This window comes from Polypterus senegalus, chromosome 7 (assembly GCF_016835505.1).
Source record: "Polypterus senegalus isolate Bchr_013 chromosome 7, ASM1683550v1, whole genome shotgun sequence".
Classification (NCBI taxonomy): domain Eukaryota; kingdom Metazoa; phylum Chordata; class Cladistia; order Polypteriformes; family Polypteridae; genus Polypterus; species Polypterus senegalus.
The window spans coordinates 165,233,749-165,259,408 of NC_053160.1; the positions used below are offsets into that span (position 1 = coordinate 165,233,749).

Sequence of the window (25,660 nt, forward strand, 5' to 3'; positions counted from 1 at the left end):
TCTCTCTTCCTCCTGTCAGTGAAGTGCTTGTCCACAATTCTTCCAGACTACACTCATGAACTCTGTTTTTGAGGCAGCTTTAAATCCCATTCCAATCCCATTGCCACTTCCAGACTTCACTTTCATAGTCATCAGTATCAGTATCATCTGTCATCACATGCATTAGTTGGAGATCAAAAGAAGAATCTTTGAGTTACCCCAAAGAATTTATAAGAACTCTTTTTTAGAATGTACAAGATGAGTCAAAAATCACAATATTAAGATGAGTCTTTGACCTTAAATGAATGCAAATGAACGATGCAAGCACTAAACCATAAGCACTGTTTTGAAAGTAAACTGCAGATGTATGAGTTGTCAGCACCGACACAGACACAGAGACACAAGTCCAATAAGCACACACATTTCTATTTTCTTTTCTTCTGACAGCACTGCACACAGTGTACAAACCACCCAGAAGTGCTCAGTCCTTTCTTTCTCTTTCTTTCTTTACTTGTCTTCTGCGTTTTTCTTCTCCACTCTTCTGAGCAAGCTTCATCCTCCTCTTCCCTATTCTGGCTCCCTGAGTAGTGTCTGTTGACCCTTTATATAAGACACCTGGAAGTGCTCCAGGTGCTCAGTGATGAACTTCTGGCAGCACGTCCGGGTGTGGTGGAAGTGCTATGCTCTGGGGCATAGCGTCTGCTGCAGCACCCCCTGGCAGCGCCCACAGACCCCAACAGGGCTCTAGCAAACTCCAAACTCTATCATCCATTGCGGCTGCCACCTTGCGTTCCGGGGCAGGTAATGTTCCGGCCACAAATATATATAAAATCCAACGTCGGTCTGTCTGTATTTCTGTCTGCTTTTCATGAGAGAACTACGCAACAGATTTAGATTGGGTTTTTTGTCTATAATTTGCTTGAACATTCTGGTTGATTTTACGGCCTCTCTCTTTGAGCTAAGTATCAAAGTTAGCTTGTGGTACCGATTTATTTGCGTAAATCCAAGCGCGGGCCGAGGGGAAGGAGGTATATATATATATTAGCAAAATACCCGTGCTTCGCAGCGGAGAAGTAGTGTGTTAAAGAAGTTATGAAAAAGAAAAGGAAACATTTTAAAATAACGTAACATGATTGTCAATGTAATTGTTTTTTCACTGTTATGAGTGTTGCTGTCATCAAGGATTTGATTATCATTATTTCTTTCAATCAGGTTCGTATTTGGAGGATGTGTTGTGTTCAAGTTACATTCCGTGTTTGTCAACCGTTATAAAGATAACAAGTTTCATTCATCGAAGTGTTCACTACCCATATCAGTATTTGTGAATCTAAGATGTTTAACAGGCATTCCCAGTATTAGGTTGTGGATTTGCCTGCGAATATTTAACGGCAGCGTGTCTATGAACTTAACTGACACTTAAGCTTTACACCTTGCTTTCCTATTGATATGTCTACAAAGGCTTGTTCAGCGTCAGAGGTTTGTTTCTTTCTTACTGCATCAATAAACAGCTTGTCTTCCTCTTTATCTGAAACATCACACACTGCATGCACGGGTTTACCTTTCCCAGTCCTGCTAACTTTAGCGAAGTAGTTCAATTTACCACATTTTTTACACTGTCTCCCTTTAGCTGGACATTGACTTTTTCCACCGTTTGCTTTGTTTCAGCAGTAGCTGCACTTATGAATATGCTTGTATGCGTCACTCGCTTCATATTCTTTTGCTGCCTTTCTCAATTGTGTAATGCGTGTTTTGTTCAGTGCTCTTTGCAGCTCTTGCTTGTTGTCTGCGTACTGCGTTCACAGTCAGTTCATGTGAGCCGCCTGGAGTACATGCATCAAAGGTTCTCAGCTGTGCTTGTGCTATCTCGTGCGATCTTGTGATGTCCATGGCTTTATTTAATGTTACCTAAGACCCGGCACTTAAAAGTTTCTCTCGCACTTTCGCTGAGTTTGTGCCAAACACTAGTCTATCCCTGACCATCTCATCTTCGGACATCCTTATATGGGCAGGCACTCAATTACATGGGAGGCGTGGGTATGGGGGACGCAATATAGGCAGGCAGTCTACTACGTGGGAGGCGTGATGATGGGGGATGCAACTCCGCCTCACACGGCGACCGAGCTGCAGGCTATGGACGTATATATATACGTAAGTAGGATTCAGTTATGACCGTTATGTGTAGAAATGAAACCTGCTTAACTTTTGTAAGTAAGCTGTAAGGAATGAGCCGGACAAATTTCAGCCTTCTACCTACACGGGAAGTTGGAGAATTAATGATGAGTGAGTGAGTGAATGAGTGAATGAGTCAGTCAGTCAGTCAGTCAGTCAGTCAGTGAGGGCTTTGCCTTTTATTAGTATAGATATATACTGAAGTTTCAAGTTTCATTGCAAAAAAGTACAGTGACCTAGTTGCTAAATGTGGGGATATAAACCACTAGTTCATTTTCTAGGTCATGACAGCTGTCCTGGTATTCAGGCAAGCAGTTGTTGAAATTGTAGTTGAATTTGTAAATCCTTCTGACCTTGCTTTCCATAGGTCAGTGTAATCAGACTTATAATTAATGGTCTATTTGCCTTCATGTAGCACTTTGAACTCGTCATCATCACTCAGCACATTTAAAAATGTCTACCAGCATGCAGGTTCATGGTAGGAGGGAATCTCATATGGCATGTTGTCTGCCAAAGGCTAAAGCAAGAAACCTTCTTGCAAGTTTGGATAATTCACGTACTGTGGTAAATACTAATATTAACATATAGGTACAGTGGAACGATATCTTCATGATGGATTAAAATTCTGCATAATACAAGAAAACCCTAAATAATTAATCATTTATGTATTACTTACTACCAGTAACGGCACACTGCACGATAACATGCAGTGACTACACTTGACTTGAGCATTCCTAGTTTTCATCCTCTGTCTCTGTATGTTTAGTATTCGTTTGCTCAGAGGTTGATGTGCTTGCTGCTTCCTGAGCAGCTGTTCTTTTCTCCAACCTAGCGACCCGCTTCTTCTCTTCTTTCGTCGGCATCTTTTTGCGTTAAAACTGATTAAGTCAGTGTTTGTGTTGCAATTACGTTTTCCTTCATTTTTCACTTAAGCTGGCACATAAGTCTTTAATCTGCCTCAAGAATGATTTAAGATATGAATAGGTAGGGGAAGTGAAGACGAAGGTGGTAGGGCTTATAATGGTGCACGTCCGCATGCGCTGTACGGCCGCCCTGCAGGCCGCAGCCGAGAGTTGATTCTACAATAAAAGGAAAAGGAAAAGGAAAAACCTTGTTGGTCAATTATCATCCCAAAAGTGTATAGTAGATGTCAAGTAGTATATGTGTACCAAATTTCAGGTCAATAGTTCAGATGATTTACGAGTTACAGGTGATTTAAAATCCTGGACAGACAAATGGACAGCCACAGTAGCGTATTATATAAGAAGATTGTAATTCTGGAAGAATTAAAAAAAAAACACTTAAAATGGAATTAAATATAGAAAACCTGCATAGACAAAGAAGTTGAGAGTGTTTTGTAGGAAAGGAAGTAGTAGTTACAATGGAAAAATATATAACAATGAAAAAACTGTTTGAATTCTTGTACTTTGTACAGTTTAATTGTATTTTATGCCTTCATTTACTGTTTCTTGAAGAAAACAGCAGTTAGTCAGAGGCTGATCTCTACAGTGGTAATGGAGAGATAATGGAAAAGTACTATATATTTTGCATTAATGTAGCTTTAATTAAAAAAGCAAGTTGGAATTTTGTATCCTTAAAAAGATGTACAGTTTTCTTTCAACTTCTGTCATGGTTAGTTCAGTTTATTTATTTTTTTGTCTTTATAAAAGATATCAATGAATGTGTTTTATTTCCTGGAACTTGCTTCCCTGGGACATGCCAGAATCTTGATGGAACTTTCCAATGCATTTGTCCTCGGGGATATGAAGTTCAGAATGAAAACTGTATTGGTAAGGGGGATTTACTCTCTTCTTTTTAAAATAAATGCTCAAAATCTTTTAAAAATAATTAAAAGATAATGTCAGTTTAGTTGAAGAAAACAATTGCAATATTGACACCTACTGAAAAACAAATTCCTGTATAATTTCTTCTTTTCTCTTTGCCTTCTTCTATGAAACTTGCAAACAGCATTGGGGATTGGAAATAACATGCTAGGGAAAGTGAAATGGCAACCAATTTGAAGTTGTATGGTTTTGTAGAACATACTGTAAAGTGAACAGTTCTTTCTGTATCTCAGTTGTGTTTATTTCTCATTAGACATTAATGAGTGTGAAGAAGACCCTTATATTTGCCTATTTGGAACTTGTGTAAATAATCCGGGAAGTTTCCAGTGCCTCTGCCAGCCTGGCTTTGTCTTATCAGAAAATGGAAGAACCTGTTTTGGTGAGTCACTTCTCAGTGGAAAATGACAGGTAATGTACAAGAGAAGGAAATCAGTGAGAGAGAATTATTTTTAGCAGTATAGTTTCCAGTTATACATGTTATACTTTTATCACCAATATCCTAGCTTCATTAACTCTCAGGTAGACTTAATCTTAAGAAAAATCACTGCATCTGCTATATTTTCTTTTATCAGATAAACGAGAAAAGTTTTGTTTCACGAAGTTTGAGAATGGAAGGTGTTCTGTGCCTATAGCATTTAACACCACAAAAGCCAAATGCTGCTGCAGTAACATACCAAGGGAAGGCTGGGGTGATCCCTGTGAACTCTGCCCTCAGGAAGGACAAGGTGCATGCTCTTTTTCTTTTGTCATCTTGCTTTGTAAATCTGTTTTAGTTTTGAATTTAACACTGACAAGAGCAGTTCGCTTCTAAAGACCTCTAAGCATATAAAGGTAAGGTGAATTTTTATGTGAATATAAAAACAGTAAATGCATAAAAAGTGTATTGTTTTGCTCGTAATGCAGTTCAACCACAAAAATGCTATTACTGGTTAACCATGGTGTTTTTTTAATTGTTTATTTTTGATTGAGGTGAGAGGACAGCATTATCTTACAACATGAATCTCCTGCTTTTAAGGTTGTTCATGTGAAACTTCTGGATAAGAAACACAACATAGCTGAAATAAAATATGACCACAGCCATGACACTATCATTTAAAAAATGGTGGTGATTAAAGATAAAGGTGAAAATGAAATTGCAAAATGAAGAAGTCACAAATATTCCTTAAAACATGCAACAATCAAAAAAATATAAAATAGGAAAAATATGTGCAAAATGCTATTAAATTGTGTTGTAATGAATTGTCAGCTTGTTAGACATCCAGAGTAAGTTACTTTTCGATTTAGTAAACTGCTTTTAGTTTAAATTTAAGAATTCTTTTTAAATCCTTTAATAATAATAATTAAGTATTTACTCTTATAAGTAATAAGAGATCAACAATAACATTGAGACTCTCTTATATTCCAGAAGCTTTCCAAATACTTTGTCCTTTTGGTTTTGGTACCATTGAAGATATTGGTGGCAAACGAGAAGGTAAGACTGTACTGTATTAAGCACTAGAATTATGGTAACAAATTGCTGCCTAACTAGTGAAAGGTTAAATGTAACAATCAGAGTCCTTCTTTGAAAACTGTGAAACCGACTTTGTTTCCTTTCCTTGTGTCTATTAATATCATTGTACTCCTCATGGCTCCATTACTACATTTTTTTTGTGTATTTATTTTTTTTCACATTTTGTTTTTATTCATTTCATTTGGAATAATTGTGTTACTGTGGCTTCCCATTTTACTTGTCTTAATTTGTAATTTTAAGTGTAAACTGTACTCAGGTCTCATCCTGTGCTGGAGTGCATTTTGTATGCAGTTTGCATTTTCTCCCTATTTTTAGTTAGGTTTCCATAATACATTATAGGTCAACTAATGACTCTAAATTGCCTTAGTGTAAATGTAGCAAGACTGGAAGTACTCTGTATGGCTGGTTTGTTGGTATTCTTCGTTTGTTGCATGAATAGTATCTATCTCTGTCTTCCCACAACAATAAGTAGATAAGTGAATACTAAAATTCTATTGGTAGATTCATCTCTAATATATTTTTTAATTAGATGTCTTCTTTCATTCTTTGTGTACTGTTTCATTGTAATTTAGATTTTGTGAAAATCCTCTGTTTGTAGCATTTTTTTTTCATATTTATCTTACCAGATTACATATGTTTTCTTTTAGAATCTTCTTATTAAAAAGCTTCCAGCTTTTTACATAGCCTTTTTTAACCCCTTTCAGACATTGTCTTGTTTATCAGAGATCTTTTTTTGCTTACAGGACTTTTACTTCTGTCTCATATTTTACTTTGCTTGAATTGGTACGTTTATTACTCATGAAGCTATTTGTATTTAAAAACTGGACAATTCTGTCCTAGCTATCAGATACATGACAGGATATTAAGAGCACCTTTTAAAACCTAGCTGTTCCCAGTTTGTTTCAGCAGATTGATGTATATTTATCTGTTTACTGAGTAAAAAAAAAGCTTTGTACTGCTTGTAAATGTTGATTTCACTCATATGTCTTTATTTTTTAAACAGATGTAAATGAATGTGTGGAAAACCCTGGCATCTGCTTAAATGGCCACTGCATCAACATGGATGGCTCTTTCCGTTGTGAATGCCCAGTGGGTTATGGCTTGGATGTCAGTGGCATCAGCTGTGTGGGTGAGACACTGCACTGAAAATATTCACATGCCTTCTTTCTCTGTATATTATGTTTGGGAGGCTAATAGATTATTATTTTCAGACCTAGATGAGTGTTCAGTTGGAAATCCTTGTGGAAATGGGACCTGTTCAAATGTGATGGGTGGATTTGAGTGCAACTGTAATGATGGCTTTGAGCCTGGTCCTATGATGACTTGTGAGGGTAAGCTGTAAGGCACTTTTCATAAACTTATTTTAGTGAGACTTCATTGTTGAATAGCAACTGTTATTTCTAATATAATTGAAACTATGAGAAGAGGAAGAAATTAGAAAATGGGCTTGTTTGTTGTTGTCTATTAAAAGCATGTTTAATAATATATATACAGTGAAAAACATTATTAATGATATGTATAGTTTTATGTGTACGGAAATGTATAATTCTATGTTTGTACTACAGTATGATCATTATTAAGTTTGTAATATTCACTTTTTTCCAGTGTGTGTGACACTTTTAAGTATACAGTAATGCTGTTCTATGGAAGTACAAAGTGTGGTGTATAAACGTTGGAGCTGACATACTCTACATAATTACAGGGTAAACTGGGAAGTCACATTTTCAGGGTGAAACAAAGGGCTGCAAGAATTAAAAATATGGACACATATGGAGAGTATAAAATAATAGTAGTCTAATAATAAAATAACAACACTAGGCTTGAAAAATTAATCAGGTGATAATTATAACACTAATGTGAAACAAACATTTTCTCTTTACATAAAAGGTATTCATATTGTTTTAATGTTACCACATTCTGTGTTAATATAGAATGCCAAAAATATAGTGTAAGTTTTCCAGTATTTATAAAGAGAATGAAATAGTGATGCTTCATGTTCCATGTTATTTCGATTATTTTTTCTTTATTTCTGTCACACTAAGTTCCTGAATGACCAGACATATAGAAGCTCATCTCATCATCTCCCAACCCGCTACTTCCTAACACAGGGTCATGGGGGTCTGCTGGAGCCAATCCCAGCCAACACAGGGCGCAAATCCCCAGGCAGGATGCCAGCCCCCCGCAAGGTACACACACACACACACCCACACACCAAGCACACACTAGGGACAATTTAGTATCATCAATGTACCTAACCTGCATGTCTTTGGACTGTGGGAGGAAACAGGAGCACACGGAGGAATCCCACGCAGACACAGGTAGAACATGTAAATTCCACGCAGGGAGGACCTGGGAAGCGAACCCGGGTCTCCTTACTGTGAAGGAGCAGTGCTACCACTGCCACCCCATATAGAAGCTTTATGTTCTATATTAAACTGTTAACTCTGATGTTTTTGTAATTAAATTATTGGCAAAAGGTGATATCTGTTCATTTTTTATTAACAAAATGAAATTATGCAGGCTATTGTTCAGTGACTATAACAACAATAAAATAAATAAAATGATCTTAAAATACATACTTTTTTACTAATAAAATATCTACAGAAAATATTTTGCCCTTATGTATCAGGCATTAAAGAAAATAAAATGCTTCTCACAATTGCAGGCGGTCATATTGCTTCATTTCTTCTGTAATGTACATATCTGAAACAAAGCTTAATTTAAAAAACACTTTTCACGTTGATTAATTAATTGATATTGGCAGTTAAACACTGCCTAGATGTAAAAATACATGCACTTGTAGGTTTTATTAATTGTAATCATTAATTACAATACAGCTTTTTTGCTGTTTAATATACATTTACTATATACAGGTGTTTTATTTTTTACAGTTTACCAGCTAAACATTCCTAATGGATTACCATTTCAATTATGCAGGATTATTTTCATACCAAACTTATACTGTATGACACACACAAACAAATAATAAGTTTACAGGTAAAATAGACAGATTTTACTTTTAAGCCTATTAGATAGATAGATAGATAGATAGATAGAGAGAAAGACACAAAGAAAGATGATAGATAGATAGATAGATAGATACTTTTTTAATCCCCAAGGGGAAATTCACATACTCCAGCAGCAGCATACTGATAAAAACAATATTAATTTGTGCAACAATGCAAAAACAATGCAAATTTGCTGTCTGCAGCCTTTTTCCAAAAGCAGACTTTAACAATATAAATAATTTATGTAATGACATCATTTCCTGAAAGCAAAGAAATCCTGGTAATTAGATAGATAGATAGATAGATAGATACTTTATTAATCCCAAGGGGAAATTCACATACTCCAGCAGCAGCATACTGATAAAAACAATATTAATTAAAGAGTGATAAAAATGCTGTGCAAGTTAGAAAAATGCAAGGTGGAGAGTGCAAGGCAGGTATAACAGACAATAACTTGAATAATGTTAACGTTTACCCCCCCGGGTGGAATTGAAGAGTCGCATTGTGTGGGGGAGGAACGATCTCCTCACTCTGTCAGTGGAGCAGGACGGTGACAGCAGTCTGTCACTGAAGCTACACCTCTGTCTGGAGATGATCCTGTTCAGTGGATGCAGTGGATTCTCCATGATTGACAGCAGCCTGCACAGTGCCCGTTGCTCTGCCACAGATGTCAAACTGCCCAGCTCCGTGCCTACATAGTGCCTGCCTTCCTCACCAGTTTGTCCAGGCGTGAGGCTTCCCTCTTCTTAATGCTGCCTCCCCAGCACACCTCCGTGTAGAAGAGGGCACTCGCCACAACAGTCTGATAGAGCATCTGCAGAATCTTATTGCAGATGTTGAAAGACGCCAGTCTTCTAAGGAATTATAGTCGGCTCTGTCCTCCCTTGCACAGAGCATCAGTATTGGTAATCCAGTCCAATTTATCATCCAGCTGCACTCCCAGGTATTTATAGGTCTTCACCCTCTGCACACAGTCACCTCTGATGATCACGGGGTCCATGTGGGGCCTGGTCCTCCTAAAATCCACAGTTGTAGGTGGTTTGAGTCACACCGTTTAACAAAGTCCTTGATTAGGTTCCTATAATCCTCCTCCGACCCACTCCTGATGCAGCCCACGATAGCAGTGTCATCAGCGAACTTTTGCACGTGGCAGGACTCGAGTTGTATTAGAAGTCCGATGTATATAGGCTGAACAGGACCAGAGAAAGTACAGTCCCCTGCGGCGATCCTGTCCTGCTGACCACAATTTCAGACCTGCAGTTCCCGAGACGCACATACTGAGGTCTGTCTGTAAGACAGTCCACGATCCATGCCACCAGGTATGAATCTACTCCCATCTCTGCCAGCTTGTCCCTAAGGAGCAGATGTTGGATGGTGTTCAAGGCGCTAGAGAAGTCCAGAAACATAATTCTTAAAGCACCACTGCCTCTGTCCAAGTGGGAGAGGGATCGGTGTAGCAAATAGATGATGGCATCCTCCGCTCCCACCTTCTCCTGGTATGCAAACTGCAGAGGGTTGAGGGCGCGGCAGAACTGTGGCCTCAGGTGATCTGCTTTCCCAAGTGCAGGCAGCGAGGTGGCACTGTATGCGTCCTGAACATTTGCATAAAGTAGGTCAATAATTCTATTTCCCCGGGTGTTACAATCCACATACTGGGAGAAGGCAGGTAATGTTTTGTCCAGCGTCACATGGTTAAAATCTCCAGAGATTAGCACAAGCGCTTTGGGTTGTTGTGTTTGTAGTTTAGCAACAGCGGAGTGGATAATGTCACTCGCTATCGCCACGTCCGCACGAGAAAAAAATGTAAATAATAACAAAAATGATGTTTCCAAACTCTCTGGGCAAGTAATAGGGATGCAGACTTACTTACAAAGTACTTATTATTTACTAAGGAGCAATTTACAATTCTTATGTATCTTTTCTTTTTCGAATTGAAAATGTGAACTGCTGTACTAACGAAAAGCTTGCTGACTATCCAGAGTGAGACAAGCAATTTCCATTTTATTTAATGGACAAAACAAATAGGTCTGAACTCATTAAGTTCTTGCACACTAAGTTCCTGAATGACCAGACATATAGAAGCTCAGCTCATCATCTCCCAACCCGCTACTTCCTAACACAGGGTCATGGGGGTCTTATTTTCTTGCACAGGACAACTCCTCTAATTCCTTTTCCTGAATTTATTACTCCACTGTCTTTAATGTAAAGGCTAATATACCAAGCTTTTCTTTCATTGGTAAGGTCTGCCTTACTGTTGCCTTTTTACAGGAACTTTGCAGCAAAAAAATAAAAATGTGTGCTAAATTAACTACCATAATACCTTGCGTAAAGGAGCACTACAACTAAATTGCCATAAAGCTTAAAATAGCAGGGTTTAAAAAGGTAATCTTTTGTAACCAACCAATTTACTAATCACCGATTGAGTCTTTCATACTGCAAATCATCCAATTTAAATCAGCGGCTGATGGATCGGAGCACCACTAGTATGAGAAAACTTTCAAGACACATTCTAATTGCTATTATAAATTGAATTGATATTAACAAGAATCATGCTTTATTTAGGGCAATATGTACTATAGACTATGAAGTAGGAAAACCAACCATTCTGAAAAAACATCATCACACATTAGTGATGATTTTGTAAATTTAATAATGCAACAAAATTGTGGACTTAGATAAAACTTACATGTGGTGTGGTTGTCCAGAATTTCAATTGCCAATTCCTGATATGCATCATACATCACATTCAGATATCTTATTTTTTTTTACTGTGGGGCAGTACTGTAGCACATTAATGGCACAACTAATGAGATTGGAATCACATCCTGTGTGTTCACTGTTTGCATATTTTCTCCCTGTACAATACAATACAATACAATACAATTAATTTTCGTATAGCCCAAAATTACACAAGAAGTGCCTCTTGACAGCCCTCCAGCCTTGACTCTCTAAGAAGACAAGGAAAAACTCCCAAAAAAACCATTGTAGGGAAAAAATAGAAGAAACCTTGAGGAAGGTAGTTCAAAAAGAGACCCCTTTCCAGGTAGGTTCGGTGTGCAGTGGGTGTCAAAAAGAAGGGGCTCAATACAATACATCCGTGTATCCATGTGGGTTTCCTCTGGCTTCTCTGGTTTATTCTCACAGTCAAGTGACTTGCAGGTTAGGTGAATTGCCATTGTTAAATGGGCCTTAGTGTGCTTGTGTTCACCCTGCTTTGGAGTGGCACTCTGTCAAGGGATTGTTCCTGCCTTGTGCCATATGCTTGATGGGATGGATGGGCAATTACTCCAAAGTGGGATTAAGCATGTTGTAAGGCTGGCCCCTGACCATTAAACTGTTGGTTCTTGGATAGCACTGTCCTATAGCTGTATGATGTGTGTTACCAGTAATAAAAACCTGTATTAATGTATATATTGTATACAGGTATATTGCTGTAGATCAACCATACATGGCCTTCCAGGTGGCCATAAGACCCTAGGTTATCACCTATGAGATGAAGTGAATCTGCACAGTCCTACTATATTATTTGACACACATGTCATAGGTGTTTTTTCAGAAGTAAAGATCTTTTTCATATGAAGATTATTTATTAATGTAATCTCTCACAGATGATTATTTGTAACAACAACCTTATAAAGAGCTGAAAACCATCTGTGCTCCATAAATCTGTTGCATGATTTGCTCTAACCTTTTTAAACATACTGATACTTACTTATAATGTACTCTTGGTAATTAGTTGAAAGGGAACCAGTCATTCTGGTAGTTGTGTCAAAATCAGATTCATGGCTTAATCAAACCTGAGGCAAAAATGGAATACATATGCTGAAACATGGAAACACTGGGAAGAGTAAAATATGTCAGCCCTCAAGTGTTGAAGTTGTGTGTCTTTAAGGAAATCTCATTTTGTTGACAGATAATGCACTGTGCCAATAACAAGTTTGTACTTGCAGATATTAATGAATGTACTTACAATCCCTTATTGTGTGCCTTCCGATGCATCAATACCTATGGAAGCTACGAGTGTATCTGCCCTGTAGGTTATATCCTGCGTGAGGACAGGCAGATGTGCAGAGGTAAGAAATTCAAGAAATGTATAAATATTGCCCACAAATCAATCAAGGCTACGTCTGGTTTCTTTTATTCTGTCAAAAAACTTTTTAATGCATCATTATACTGTAGTTATGACACCTAAAGCATGCCTGTTATCTCTCTTTTAGATCTGGATGAATGCACAGAGGGATTTCACAACTGTGAATATAGAGGCATGATTTGTAAGAACCTGATTGGAACTTTTCTGTGTGTTTGCCCACCTGGAATGATCAACAGTCCAGATGGAGAAAGATGCCAAGGTGAGGATCTTTTTCAACCCCTCTACATATCTGTTCTCAGTAGCAGCCTGTGTATTTGAAGACTGAACCAAAAAGAGACCATCCCTATTTACAGACCTACATGATGTTTATGATATTAGTCTATAGCACTATACATAATGTTACGGTTATGGGATGCCTTCTAGTTGTGGTAGAGGTTGTAGCTGTTCCTTGAAGAAAGATGTATAGAAAATAAAGGGTTTGATGGCATGTTTAAAAGCACTCTATAATCAGCGTTAACGTTTCAGTGTGTTCAGCTGGAAAAAGCTTTAATGTTTTATCACAGTATTCCAACACTCATTTATATTAGGAAGAGTTTAATAAAAGGGACATAAATCATCATATTTAGGAGATTTTGTATTTTTTAGTAATAAAAGTTGGATTTATGGTACATACATATTCTGGATAATAGTTAATTGCATAAATGGGCTATTATTCAAGACAATTTGTTAAAATGAAAAACTAAAAAGTAGGGAATTTAGTTGATTACAGATCGCACACAGCATTTACTTTTAACATTTTTAATATGATTGGTCAAGCATATTTAAAAGAGGTAAGCATTTAATGAAGAACGTGACGACTTTTCCCTATTATCCAAACTGATTGTGTAGGTCCTACAGATTTCTATGGCTAATTTCAGCAAATCTTGATAGGATTATAGTGCTCTGTTTTCTAAGACACTGCCACTGATGTAAGACACAGAAGGCAATAGTAGTTGTGGAATGTTTGGGTACCTGCAGTCTACTTTGTGAATTGTAAGGATCTTCAGAATATATTATTTATTATATAGTCAGCTGTTTAAGATGTCTAATACTCAGGTGCTATAGAATTCAGTCAGGACCCCTGCACAATCTCATCATCTCTTAGCAGTAATCTGAGCACTGCTAGCTTTACATCTCATTTTGCTCATTTGGAGGAATTCTGGCCCTTTTTCAATGTTACACTGGAAAATAAAGATGATGTGTTAAAAATGTAAGACACAAGGAACATTCAACTTTTGTACTATATAAAAGCCCTTTAACAATAACAAGCTCACCTCTTTAAAGTGTTCATTGGCTACACTTAATTTCTGTAAACCTCCTAGCCACTTTAACACTATTGGCCTACACTCTGCAATATTTAATATACCTTTTTGTTTCCTTTTTATTTATTTACACTTTCATCTTTCTGTTTCGTATGCTTGCTTTTGTGGTGGGAAGGGAAATTTAATGTTACTTATGTATTAGGTCAATCAAACAATTGACATTTATATCAGATTTGTTAACTTCCAGTATTTATAAATTTGCTGTTTTGGATTTAACAAAATCTTTAAAACAGAATAATATAACATTCTAAAACTCACTGAAAAAGATCAAAGTAATGGGGAAACAGGGAGTAAATAAATATTTATATTAATAGTTAATACCAGAGCTGCCACTGCTTGAACAATAGTAGTTGGGTGGTAAAATTAGAATTATGTCCATTAAAATTATATTTGATAAGACAAACTTCTTATTTAATTCAACTACAGATTTCAGAAACAATAGGAATAGGTCAAATTAAAGAAGGAATTAGATTAAAAGGCATAATTAGCACTTGATTAATAGTTCATTTAGAACATAAATCTGGAAAACTGTAGATTTGAAATTCTATGAATTATATGGGGAGGCAGATTTCTAGGGTAATTTTGACTCTTCTATAAATCATGGTAGAAATTTCTCTGCTCAAAGAATGTGTTAATATTGACTGCACATTTTTTAACCACTAAAATGAAAATATATTAAATAACTGTTTGCAAATTTGCTGTCTGCAGCCTTTTTCCAAAAGCAGACTTTAACAATATAAATAATTTATGTAATGACATCATTTTCTGAAAGCAAAGAAATCCTGGTAATTAGATAGATAGATAGATAGATGCTTTATTAATCCCAAGGGGAAATTCACATACTCCAGCAGCAGCATACTGATAAAGAAAAATATTAAATTAAAGAGTGATAACAACGAAGGTATAACAGACAGACAATAACTTTGTATAATGTTAACGTTTACCCACCGGGTTGAATTGAAGTGTCGCATAGTATGGGGGAGGAACGATCTCCTCAGTCTGTCAGTGGAGCAGGACAGTGACAAAAGTCTGTCGCTGAAGCTGCTCCTCTGTCTGGAGATGATCCTGTTCAGTGGATGCAATGGATTCTCCATGAATGAGAGCAGCCTGCTCAGCGCCCATTGCTCTGCCACAGATGTCAAACTGTCCAGCTCTGTGCCTACAATAGAGCCTGCCTTCCTCACCAGTTTGTCCAGACATGAGGCGTCCCTCTTCTTTATGCTGCTTCTCCAGCACACCACCACGTAGAAGAGGGCGCTGGCCACAAGCGTCTGATAGAACATCTGCAGCATCTTACTGCAGATGTTAAAGGACACCAGCCTTCTAAGGAAGTATAGTCGGCTCTGTCCTTTCTTACACAGAGCATCAGTATTGGCAGATTAGTCCAATTTATCATCCAGCTGCACTCCCAGGTATTTATGGGTCTGCACCCTCTTCACACAGCCAACTCTGATGATCACGGGGTCCGGGAGGGCCCTGGGCCTCCTAAAATCCACCACCAGCTACTTGGTTTTGCTGGTGTTCAGTTGTAGGTGGTTTGAGTTGCACCATTTAACAAAGTCCTTGATTAATTTCCTACACTCCTCCTCCTCCCCACTCCTGATGCAGCCCACGATAGCAGAGTCATCAGCAAACTTTTGCATGTGGCAGGACTCCGAGTTGTATTGGAAGTCTGATGTATATAGGCAGAACAGGACCAGAGAAAGGACAGTCCCCTGCGGCGTTCCTGTGTTGCTGACCACAATGTCAGACCTGAAGTTCCGGAGACGCACATACTGAGGTCTGTCTGCAAGATAGTCCACGATCCATGCAACCAGGTGTGAATCTACTCCCATCTCTGTCAGCTTGTCCCTAAGGAGCAGAGGCTGGATGGTGTTGAATTAAAAAACAATAATATTACTTCTGTGCCATGCAAAATTATGGAAACTACAACACAAATTAAATTAGAAAAGCACCTTTATGAAAATAACATACTAAATAACTGACAACATGAGTTTATGAGAGAAAGATTTTGCCAAACCAAAAATGAAATTTTTTTGAACAGGTAACTGCAATAGTTGACAGAAGCAAAGCATACAACATAATTAACTTAGACCTTGAAAAGTTATTTGATGCAGCCCCACACTGAAGACTACAGTAATTCTAAAACAGGTTGCTGGCCTCAGAGGTAACCTCCAAAAGTGGATTTGAAGTTGGTAATCGGCAGGAGACAAAGAGTACAGATAAGAAGAGATTTCTCTACATGGAGCGAGATCATTAGTGGAGTCCCTCAGGGGTTTGTCCTTAGATTGTTACTTTTCCTGATTTACATTAACTACATAGATTTTTGATAGTTAGTAAACTTGTGAAATTTGTAGATTATACTAAAATTGGAGTAATGGCAGACACTGAGGAGGCAGTAAAAACAATTCAGAAAGACTTCAAAAAGCTTCACAACTGGACAAATACCTAGAAAATGGAATTTAATATAGAAAAGTTTAAAGTGCTACATGTGGGCAAAGGGTATGTCAATTATAAATGCAAGATCGGAGACACTGTCATAAAGAAAGTAATTACTGAAAAAGAAATTTAGATGTTCGTGTTGACACAACATTTTCATAAACTAAGCAATGTGCACGAGCAATTAAAAATGCAAATAAAATGTTGTTTTATATTGATAAAACTGCTGGACAAAAATCAATATACTATATAACACACTAGTGAGACGGGAGTACCGTGTGCATGTTCTGGTCACCAGGCTACAAGAAAGACAGAGCAGCACTTAAAGCTGTGCAGAAAAGAAAAACAGTGGTGGGAATTTGGAACAAACTACTGAGTCATGTAGCTGAAGCAGAAAGAGAAACATTGACAATCTTTAAGAAGTATCTAGATCAGATATTGGGACAGCTTAGCTGTTAGCTAAACAATTGAGCTTGATGGATTGTATGGTTTCTTCTCGTGCTTGTTGGTGCCAGGTATTATTTAATTATTGTTAGTATAAATGATGGACACATATTCTCCACATCAGAGCAATTTCAAGACCTCTAAACATTATCAAAAACTACACTGAAAAAAATGGCATATCACATTAAAATAAAAAAAAAAATATGTACATGGGTTTCACATAATAAAATTTTTATCAAAAATAAATTAATTATGCTTAATGCACTAAATTAATATATTCTGAAACAACATGACATTTTTATATAAATTGAACTAAACTTTTTCATTCTTTGTTAAATTAATGATATTATGTTAAAATGAACATGTCAGTAAAGCATAATATTTTAACAATTGTCTTATAAATGTTTTAAAAAAATGCACCTCACCGAGTAGCTTAGCTATAACCTTTTAGGTTGTCAATTATACTTGTCAGTCATTGTCCAACCCGCTATACTGTATCCTAACACAGGGTCACGGGAGTCTGCTGGAGCCAATCCCAGCCAACAAAGTGCACAAGGCAGGAACCGGAGCAAAGCCACGCAGACATGGGGAGAACATGCAAACTCCACGCAGGGAGGACCCGGGAAGCAAACCCAGGTCTCCTTACGGCAAGGCAGCAGCACTATCACTGCGCCACCGTGCCATCTCAATTATATATGTTCCGGTATCATTTTATAGTTCATGTTCAAAGTTACTGTTAAGAAATAAACAGGTTTGCGTATATCAAAACTAGTTTTATTTGATAAAAACAATGAAACCAACATAAATACAAAAGATTAGTATTCAAAAGCTGAAATGTACAACAGTTGCACAAGAACACTGCTTCTTTGGCTGTGCCCGAATGCCATAACCAATGTATAACTAAATATGAACACAAAATGCACCTTGGATAGAGTGTTATATTATAAAATACATTTATTTATATTTATGTAACTGTATATATTATATAATTAATGCTAACTATTAGTAAAATATAATGTGCAAAAACTGTTGCTTTACTTTTTTCAAATTAGCAAATTCAGCAACTGCATTGTATTGTATTCGGGCGTATTATTTATTTGTCTGTATTGATAGTATTTATCTGGTTGACCAATGTTATGATAATACTAATGAACAGCAATGCTGAATGTTGTTGACCCGTAACGTTAAAGTTAGAACTTTTATTATTGATCCCTCCTGATTTAATTAATGATGATGAGGATTTCTGAGAAGAAAATAATTGGGGATTTCGTATAATGGGTTTGTTAACTATCACTATTTTTCCTTAAGTGCTTTGTATCTACCAGTATTGATGGTTGTTGTTGTCACATGTCTGCGTGCCATCTGTGGTTTTGGTACAGGTAGTACTTTGAAAATTTTATTTTAGGTGTTATGGGGAGCTAAAGACTAAATGTTTCTTGACCAGAGAAATTAGGATGATGCTTCTGTAGAGAACGTAAACAACCCTTCTCATTCTTGGCTTTGTATGGGTGAGCTCTTTGTGAGTAATAGGAATACTAACTTTAAATGTTTTTCTCAATGTAAAAAATGCAATCAGTTAAAATTGCAAAGGATCTAGCACACCATCTGGACGTCTAACTGAACAGCTAGCTATTCTAGCTGACTCCATTCATTCTTTTCACTCGCCAACCCCTGTATTTGGTTAATCAGATATACAATTTAATTTTTTTTTCCCTTTGGAATTGTTTCAATTTCATTATTTGCACTTTTACTTTAAAGCTTCATTAAAAACAATATTTTTTGGAGACACATTGTGACAATGCAAGTATAACTGCCCGTGAGTGAATATTGTTTGTTTCTCTAATAAATAATGCAATTTTTTCTGTTTGTCCCTGTGATTTATTGATTGTTATAACAAAAGCTATTCTCACAGTAAACTGTAAACATTTTAATACGAATGGCATATCACAATCTCCTTTGGTGTGTAATGTTATTCACGGAATATATACATTGCCTTTCTTTTTGCCTGTTAAAATTTGCATCGCTTCTCTGTGATCATCAATATACACCTGACCAAATTGTGTATTCTTTGAAATTCAACTTGTCGTTGCTTTAACTGTTGCGGGATCACAGATTCTCATAGCATATGGTCTATTATTGTGTAAATTCACATTTTGTGCATAAGAATGATGCGAATGCGAAAAGACTCTACTCTTTGCCTTTTATTTCTGACCTTGATTTGTCCTGCTCTTTTTTCAATTACACCTGGTTCTGATGGTTAATCACCTTTTGTTTTGCAGTAATGCGATCTTTTCTTTTTTTTTGATACTGTAGCAACTGACATGATAAAGTGTCACAAAAGTTTTTCTTGAATAATCGCTGACTTCGTAACCCCAAATACAAATTTCTAGCACCCTCTCCAATCCCTCATCCCCCGTCCCCCCTTACCGCATCAATCAATACCCCACTATCAGTTTTCCGTGCTGTACTCCGCTCTCCGTCAATCGGACCGAACAGTTACTTAAAACCAAAAAGGCCGCAACCTAGCTGGGACGCTATAATACTTTAGAATTTTACTGGTTTCATAATCTATCTGCCTTTTTTTCTCTCCAATGCCTTTGGGTGTCTATTCTCCGTATTGTCCTTATATGCTTTATATGTGTTGAGAGCACAGGATGTGTGTGCACTACGTGCTTTTACACGACTGACTGTTTTTTGATGCATGTGCTCCTGTATGATATTGGTTGTAAGTAGGGAGTGTCATGCAAGAATCTCATGTTCCATGGCCCTGGGACAATCTCTTGGCACCAAGCCTCATGTCTACGGTCCTTTTGTCTTGCGAGTCTTTTAAATGTCTTCCGAGAGAAGATCACGTATCTTAGCCTTGCTTTTGCATTCCAGGATAATAGAGAGACAACTGAAAACTGATCAATTTAGGAAGGCTTTTAACTTAACTTAACATTCTGCCCTTTCTTTCAGTTTACCTCTCTGTCCAGGTGCTCAGAATAATTTGTGTGTCTGTTATATCACAAATTTTTTTATTTGTTAGGTCTTTTAGATTGAATTTAGCATTTTACTCTGGTTTATTGTTCTTTAATCTATGTAATGCTTTGTTATCTGTTTCATTGCTCTATTCAGGAAAACGTTTGCATCCAAAGTTACATATAGTACCCTGCGGTGGGTTGGCACCCTGCCCAGGATTGGTTCCTGCCTTGTGCCCTGTGTTGGCTGGGATTGGCTCCCCCGTGACCCTGTATTCGGGTTCAGCGGGTTAGAAAATGGATGGATGGATGGATGGGTTACATATACCCTGTTGCTTTTTTTCTAAGACTCTGTGAAGCGCCTTGAGCATGGGAAAGGCGTTATATAAATAAAATGTATTATTATTGTTATTATTAATAACCTAAATTCAACATTCACAACAAAAAGAGGCCGCTTTATTCCCCACAGTGGTAAAAATGCTCAGTAAGATTAAGGAACAGAAATTGAATGCCTTATTTCTGTTCATTTTCTATGTCCCTTTAGATATCATGGTGGTTTAATACTACTGTCTCAAAAATCTAGGGACCTTTGATTCCTGCCACATTGACTGCCAGCATGGAGTTTGCAAATTCTTCCCATTTGCATATTTTTCATGACTAACCTGGTGTTCTCTAATACAGCAAACAGGTGCATAAAGGATTTATGGGCAAATCTACATTCGCCTGGTATAATTAGGTGTATGTGTTAGTGAATAAAAGTGAGTTTGTAATACTGCTTAGATAGGCTGAGCTGTAGTTATTCTGTAATGAGTATCATATGATTGTATGTCAGTATTAATGGTTCTTTAGACATATATATTTTTTTGAGAAGCATTGTCTTGGTGTACTGTTTAACCAGTTTTTCTGTATTTTTTTTTCAAGATGAGAATGAATGTTACACAAAACCTGGAGTTTGTGAAAATGGTCACTGCCTGAACACACATGGCAGCTATGCATGTGACTGCAATGAGGGCTTTAAATTAGCAGCAACTGGCACAAATTGCATCGGTAAATACTATGTTATGCTATTTGTGTATATGAATGTGTGTGCATGTGTACATATAATAAACATTACTATGTTTCTGCAACAGTTTTATTCTTAATAAATGTCAGGGTCTTTTTTCTGCTATAAGCATTACAATATACTGAACTAAAATCAAGAGTGTGAATGGTATAGTAGGCAGTCCAGATTTGGATTGTGCAGGCTACATTGCTATTGTTATTTTACACTCAGTTGAACAGTAACGCTGTTGTCTTTGTGCATCAACAGACCACAGACAAGGGTTTTGCTTCACTGAAGTTTTGCACACCATGTGCCAGATGTCTTTCAGCAGTCGAAATTTGTCTACAAAATCCGAATGTTGCTGCAGTGGTGGGAAGGGCTGGGGAAACCAATGTGAACTCTGCCCACTGCTTGGAACTGGGCATTATAAGAAGCTATGTCCTCATGGTCCTGGATACAGCATAGGTGACAAAGGTGAGAACATGTTTTTAATGTTACTCTCCATATCATATATTTTTTAAGTGTATCAAATGAACTAATGAAGTGTTGTATCATTGCTGTATTATTCATTTCCCTGAATGTTTTTTCTGATACTGTGTACTAAGTAAAGTTTTCTGTGTATCTAGTGTCTAGATACATCAGAGGATTAACAAATGCATCATTTATTTGGACACAAATACACTTTAAAAGGCCATTTACATAATTAACAATTAATTAAAAAATTCCTTTGCCTGTATCAGTGATGAAGTTGCTACTCTTACTAATCTCTGGATTAAGACCAGCAGAAATTATGCAAATGTAGCAGGATTCTTTCAATTTAACGGTTATTCACATACTCGAGATCACAAGTAGAAATTTAAGGCTAAAGCCAGGAGGCACTTCTTTGCAAAGTGTTGTGAGAATCTAGAACAGACTACCAAGACATGTAGCTGAAGTAGAAACCTTGACAGTCTTTAAGAAATGTCTGCATGAGGTACTGAGACAGTTTAGCTATTAGCTAATCAAACTTGATGGACTAAATGGTTTTCCTAATTTGTAAAATTTCTTAAAAGATCCTTCATCATTCTTATCATTTCATTAAGCAAAGATTTACAAAGATTCAAAAATTAGTGTTTCCAGTTAATAAACCGTTCAGGTAAATATTCATATTAACATGAATATGAATTTTCACAGCAACCAATGTGAACAATACATAGATTCATTAATCAGGGCATTTATTGTTTTATTTTCCCTATGAATTAGATATACTCTAGTAATTAATTATTAATGGTCTACAAAACTGTTCCTTATATATTGTTTTCCCTATCTCACTGCAACATTTATTTATCATTTTGTTCCTTAGATATAAATGAATGCAAAGTTATGAGCAATCTGTGCAAAAATGGACAATGCATCAATACCATAGGCTCCTTTAGGTGCCTTTGCCAGCTGGGCTATGTCATGGATTTGACTGGGACCACGTGTGTGGGTGAGGAATGTGCAAATGTCACACATCTGTATTTGTAGACTTGCAAGGCTGTACACTATTATGGTATTAACAAAAATACAGTAACTGTTAACTAATTTGATTACATATATTTCGATTGCTCCTAATCTGTTGCTTTATTTTAATAACTGTAGAAATCTCAGTCTAATGAGCTAGAACTTGATGAAAAGTGATATTCTTTCAAATCAGTTATTATACTGTTTCAGGGAATCTAAGAAGCTACGATTGTTTAAAAAATAGTTTTACTTCAGATGATGATATTATTTAGCATTGTTTCATCATCTTGGACTTCTCCTGTCCCCTTATAATAAATCTTACACATTTCTAAATACCTAAACCATTTATTTTTTGATGAAGATTCAAGATGTTTTGCATTACCCAATCTGGACACAAAATCATATAGAGAGGGAATGTTCTAAATTCTGTAATATGATATCTTCTGCAGGGTTTTTTCACCACAGTTTCAACAATGCGTATATGTTTTGGGTAAACTGGATTGTTGCTGTAATGCACATCATATTTGAAAGTTTTAGTTCTGTCCTGCATTTATTCACTATTGCATAAATCATTGCTAAATGTAGCCAGCTGTAATTATAGGACTGTGTGTAAGCAGTATGTGCAAGGTAGCATACCAGTACGTTTCAAATATGCACAAACGGACAGCTCAGATTAATGTTGGACAGCTTGTCCTTCAGATTTAGTATAGGTTTTTAAAGAGGAGACTTGTGTGGATATTGGGAGCACATACAGACTCCACAAAGAAAGCATTCAGCTAGTAACTGAGTCAGGGGTCTAGGCAAAAGGGATCAAAAATCTCTTTGCTTGCTCCACTATTTATTTCTTGACATGAAATGATAGAAGAGCAAGACTTTCCTTCCAGTCCCTGTTCCTCTTTTGTACCCATAGTCATTTACCTCTCAATTTTCATTGACCAAAACCATTACACCTACATTACAGTAAACAGACAGTTTAATTTTATCTGTTGTTTAAAAGCATCCATCTCTACAATCACATATGTGTGCCCACGTGAATGATGATAATTATTCCCATGGGTCAAGAGTGTGAACCTTGGTTTTCTTAATAGTAGGCAACCTCCCTACATGCACAGCCCACCCCAGCTTGCTTCTCTTCATTTCTAACAGCAGTGGCTCTACATGGATGTTCTCAGAGATAATTAAATTTGTCATTCTATCCATGGGAGAGAATCTATGATATGCTCATGGTGTCGTCCCTAATGGTCATGTTTTCCAGTAAGCTTCTATAGTCGGCGTGTTGTTAGGGAGTTGATAAGTATCTTAAAATATTTTCTTATGCTGTAATCAATTTGGGCAGTCCTCTGTTATCTGATACAAATTGAAACACAGTCTTAATTATTATATATTTAACAGTTGTTCAAAGCTTGTCTGATAAATGCGTACATATATACGTGCACCTTCTTAAACCTTTTTGTGGAAAGCAAGGGGCAGAGCCCATCTTGGTAGCACAGGGCACAAAACAGGAAACATTCTGAACAGGGCAGCAGATTATCTCAGGACACATAAACACACACACCCTCAGCCACACTGGGGCATATTTAGATTAGCTAATCCACTTATTCCCCTGTCCTTGAGAATATGAGTGAAAACTGTCATGTCGTTATAGTACTGGATTATTTTGCCACAGTGCACAGAGAACGATCAGTTGTTGTAAGCGTCCCTTGCTAAAAATGTGAATCAGGCAATCATCTTTGCCTATCACTCTATTTTTTAACACCTATGTGTACAGTTAATGTATTGAAACTACAATGACCAGACTGTTCATTTTCTGATATACACTGTAGTCCTGTAGTCTTTTTGCCATTTTAATAAAGTAATCAACCTGTTGCATTAAATTCAATATTCTACATTAATGTTGTTAGTCATTTAATCTTTTGTGATTTTAGATATGAATGAATGTCTTCAGTCTCCAAAGCCATGCAGTTTTATCTGTAAGAATATAGAGGGCAGCTATCTTTGTTCATGCCCTCATGGCTATATTTTGCAGGATGATGGGAAAACTTGCAGAGGTACAGTCTATACTCTTTTACTGCTCCAAATGTAGTTCATGAATCATTATGTAAGAAAACTAGTAAGTTTATGAAGGCACCTAACTAGAACTTAAAAGAAGGTTAGAAAGAGAAACGCACCAGTACAGTATGTGGTGGGTGTGACATTTAGAATTTCACAGATAACAAAAGAAACCTGAGTGAAATGGGAAAATGCAGTGGCTTGCTTTGTCTCTGCTATGGAAGATACTGTAATAAACAGAATGTCATCAACCTTAAAAGTAGTACCATAGAAGTGAGAGAGAGCTGAAAATGGGACATGCTTGACATAAACTAGCTTACTGAGTGGTGGACTGCAGAATTACAGTCCTTTTACAATGTGTCTTGAAGAACTTCTGAGCTCGCTTCCCTGTAGTGTATAAAGTCCTAATGGTATATTTCTAATATCTATCAGATCTCGATGAGTGTCAGACCAAACAACACAACTGCCAGTTCCTCTGTGTCAACACTATTGGAGGCTTTACCTGTAAATGTCCATCTGGATTTACTCAGCATCACACAGCCTGTATTGGTAGGTCACCAATTATTTTTTCATTTACAAACCTACTCAGACTAAATATTCTAAAGCTTAGATGCTGAGCCATCTGCTCTGCTCTTTGTGCGTCTCTCACTCATACTTTGATGTTAAATGTTAAGGTTTTGCTTCAGGTAAGTTGACAGCTGTACTTGTATGCCCCTGATGGCTTTGGGAAAAATTGATTTGCCTTTAAAAGCATGTAAGGCTGGGCATTGCAATACCTGCTTTCTTAAGAAAATTATTAAAATTTACTAGTACATACAATCAAGTGTAAAGTATGTAGGACGTCATCAGTATATCAAGTTTAAGAACTTTGGCATTGCATTTTTTGAAATACAGGCTTCAGAATAGCAAACATGGCACTTTGTAATCCTTGGCATTCTATAGGCCAGGAAAAGATGATTACCTGCATGCCTCTTGGAATTCACCAGACTGGCTAGTTTAGTATTATTTGAGCTGCAGGATTTGCCAGACTGGGGAGGGTGCTTGTGCTTTTGAAGGCCTATTATTATTTAATGAAGATAAAGATTATTTAGGTATGGTGTTTACTCAGGAATTCCATTTCCAACATAAGGGTGTCTGTCTCCCCCTTGTGGTAATCTTGTGGTTGATCTTTTTAAAGTTTTGTCAAAAGGACACAGTTCACGTTGCCAAATAAAGTCATTTGATATGTCAAAAGTAAAAACTTTGTACATACCTCTAGAATGTCTTCTGAGATATCTTCATTT

At 36.9% G+C, this 25,660-nt stretch overlaps 1 protein-coding gene across 4 annotated transcripts in view; it reads left to right on the forward strand.

Annotated features, from left to right (window-relative positions):
* Positions 1 to 25,660, forward strand: part of LOC120532965 (fibrillin-2) — a 142,372-nt gene that overhangs the window by 102,006 nt on the left and 14,706 nt on the right. For all 4 annotated transcript variants that reach the window (XM_039759489.1, XM_039759491.1, XM_039759492.1 and 1 more), the window contains 13 exons: positions 3,819 to 3,938; positions 4,246 to 4,371; positions 4,565 to 4,717; positions 5,398 to 5,463; positions 6,506 to 6,631; positions 6,714 to 6,833; positions 12,461 to 12,583; positions 12,728 to 12,859; positions 20,726 to 20,851; positions 21,114 to 21,320; positions 22,189 to 22,314; positions 24,254 to 24,376; positions 24,810 to 24,926. In XM_039759489.1, the coding sequence (XP_039615423.1) occupies positions 3,819 to 3,938; positions 4,246 to 4,371; positions 4,565 to 4,717; positions 5,398 to 5,463; positions 6,506 to 6,631; positions 6,714 to 6,833; positions 12,461 to 12,583; positions 12,728 to 12,859; positions 20,726 to 20,851; positions 21,114 to 21,320; positions 22,189 to 22,314; positions 24,254 to 24,376; positions 24,810 to 24,926 (1,665 nt within the window). The remainder of the gene's footprint in view (positions 1 to 3,818; positions 3,939 to 4,245; positions 4,372 to 4,564; positions 4,718 to 5,397; positions 5,464 to 6,505; positions 6,632 to 6,713; positions 6,834 to 12,460; positions 12,584 to 12,727; positions 12,860 to 20,725; positions 20,852 to 21,113; positions 21,321 to 22,188; positions 22,315 to 24,253; positions 24,377 to 24,809; positions 24,927 to 25,660) is intronic.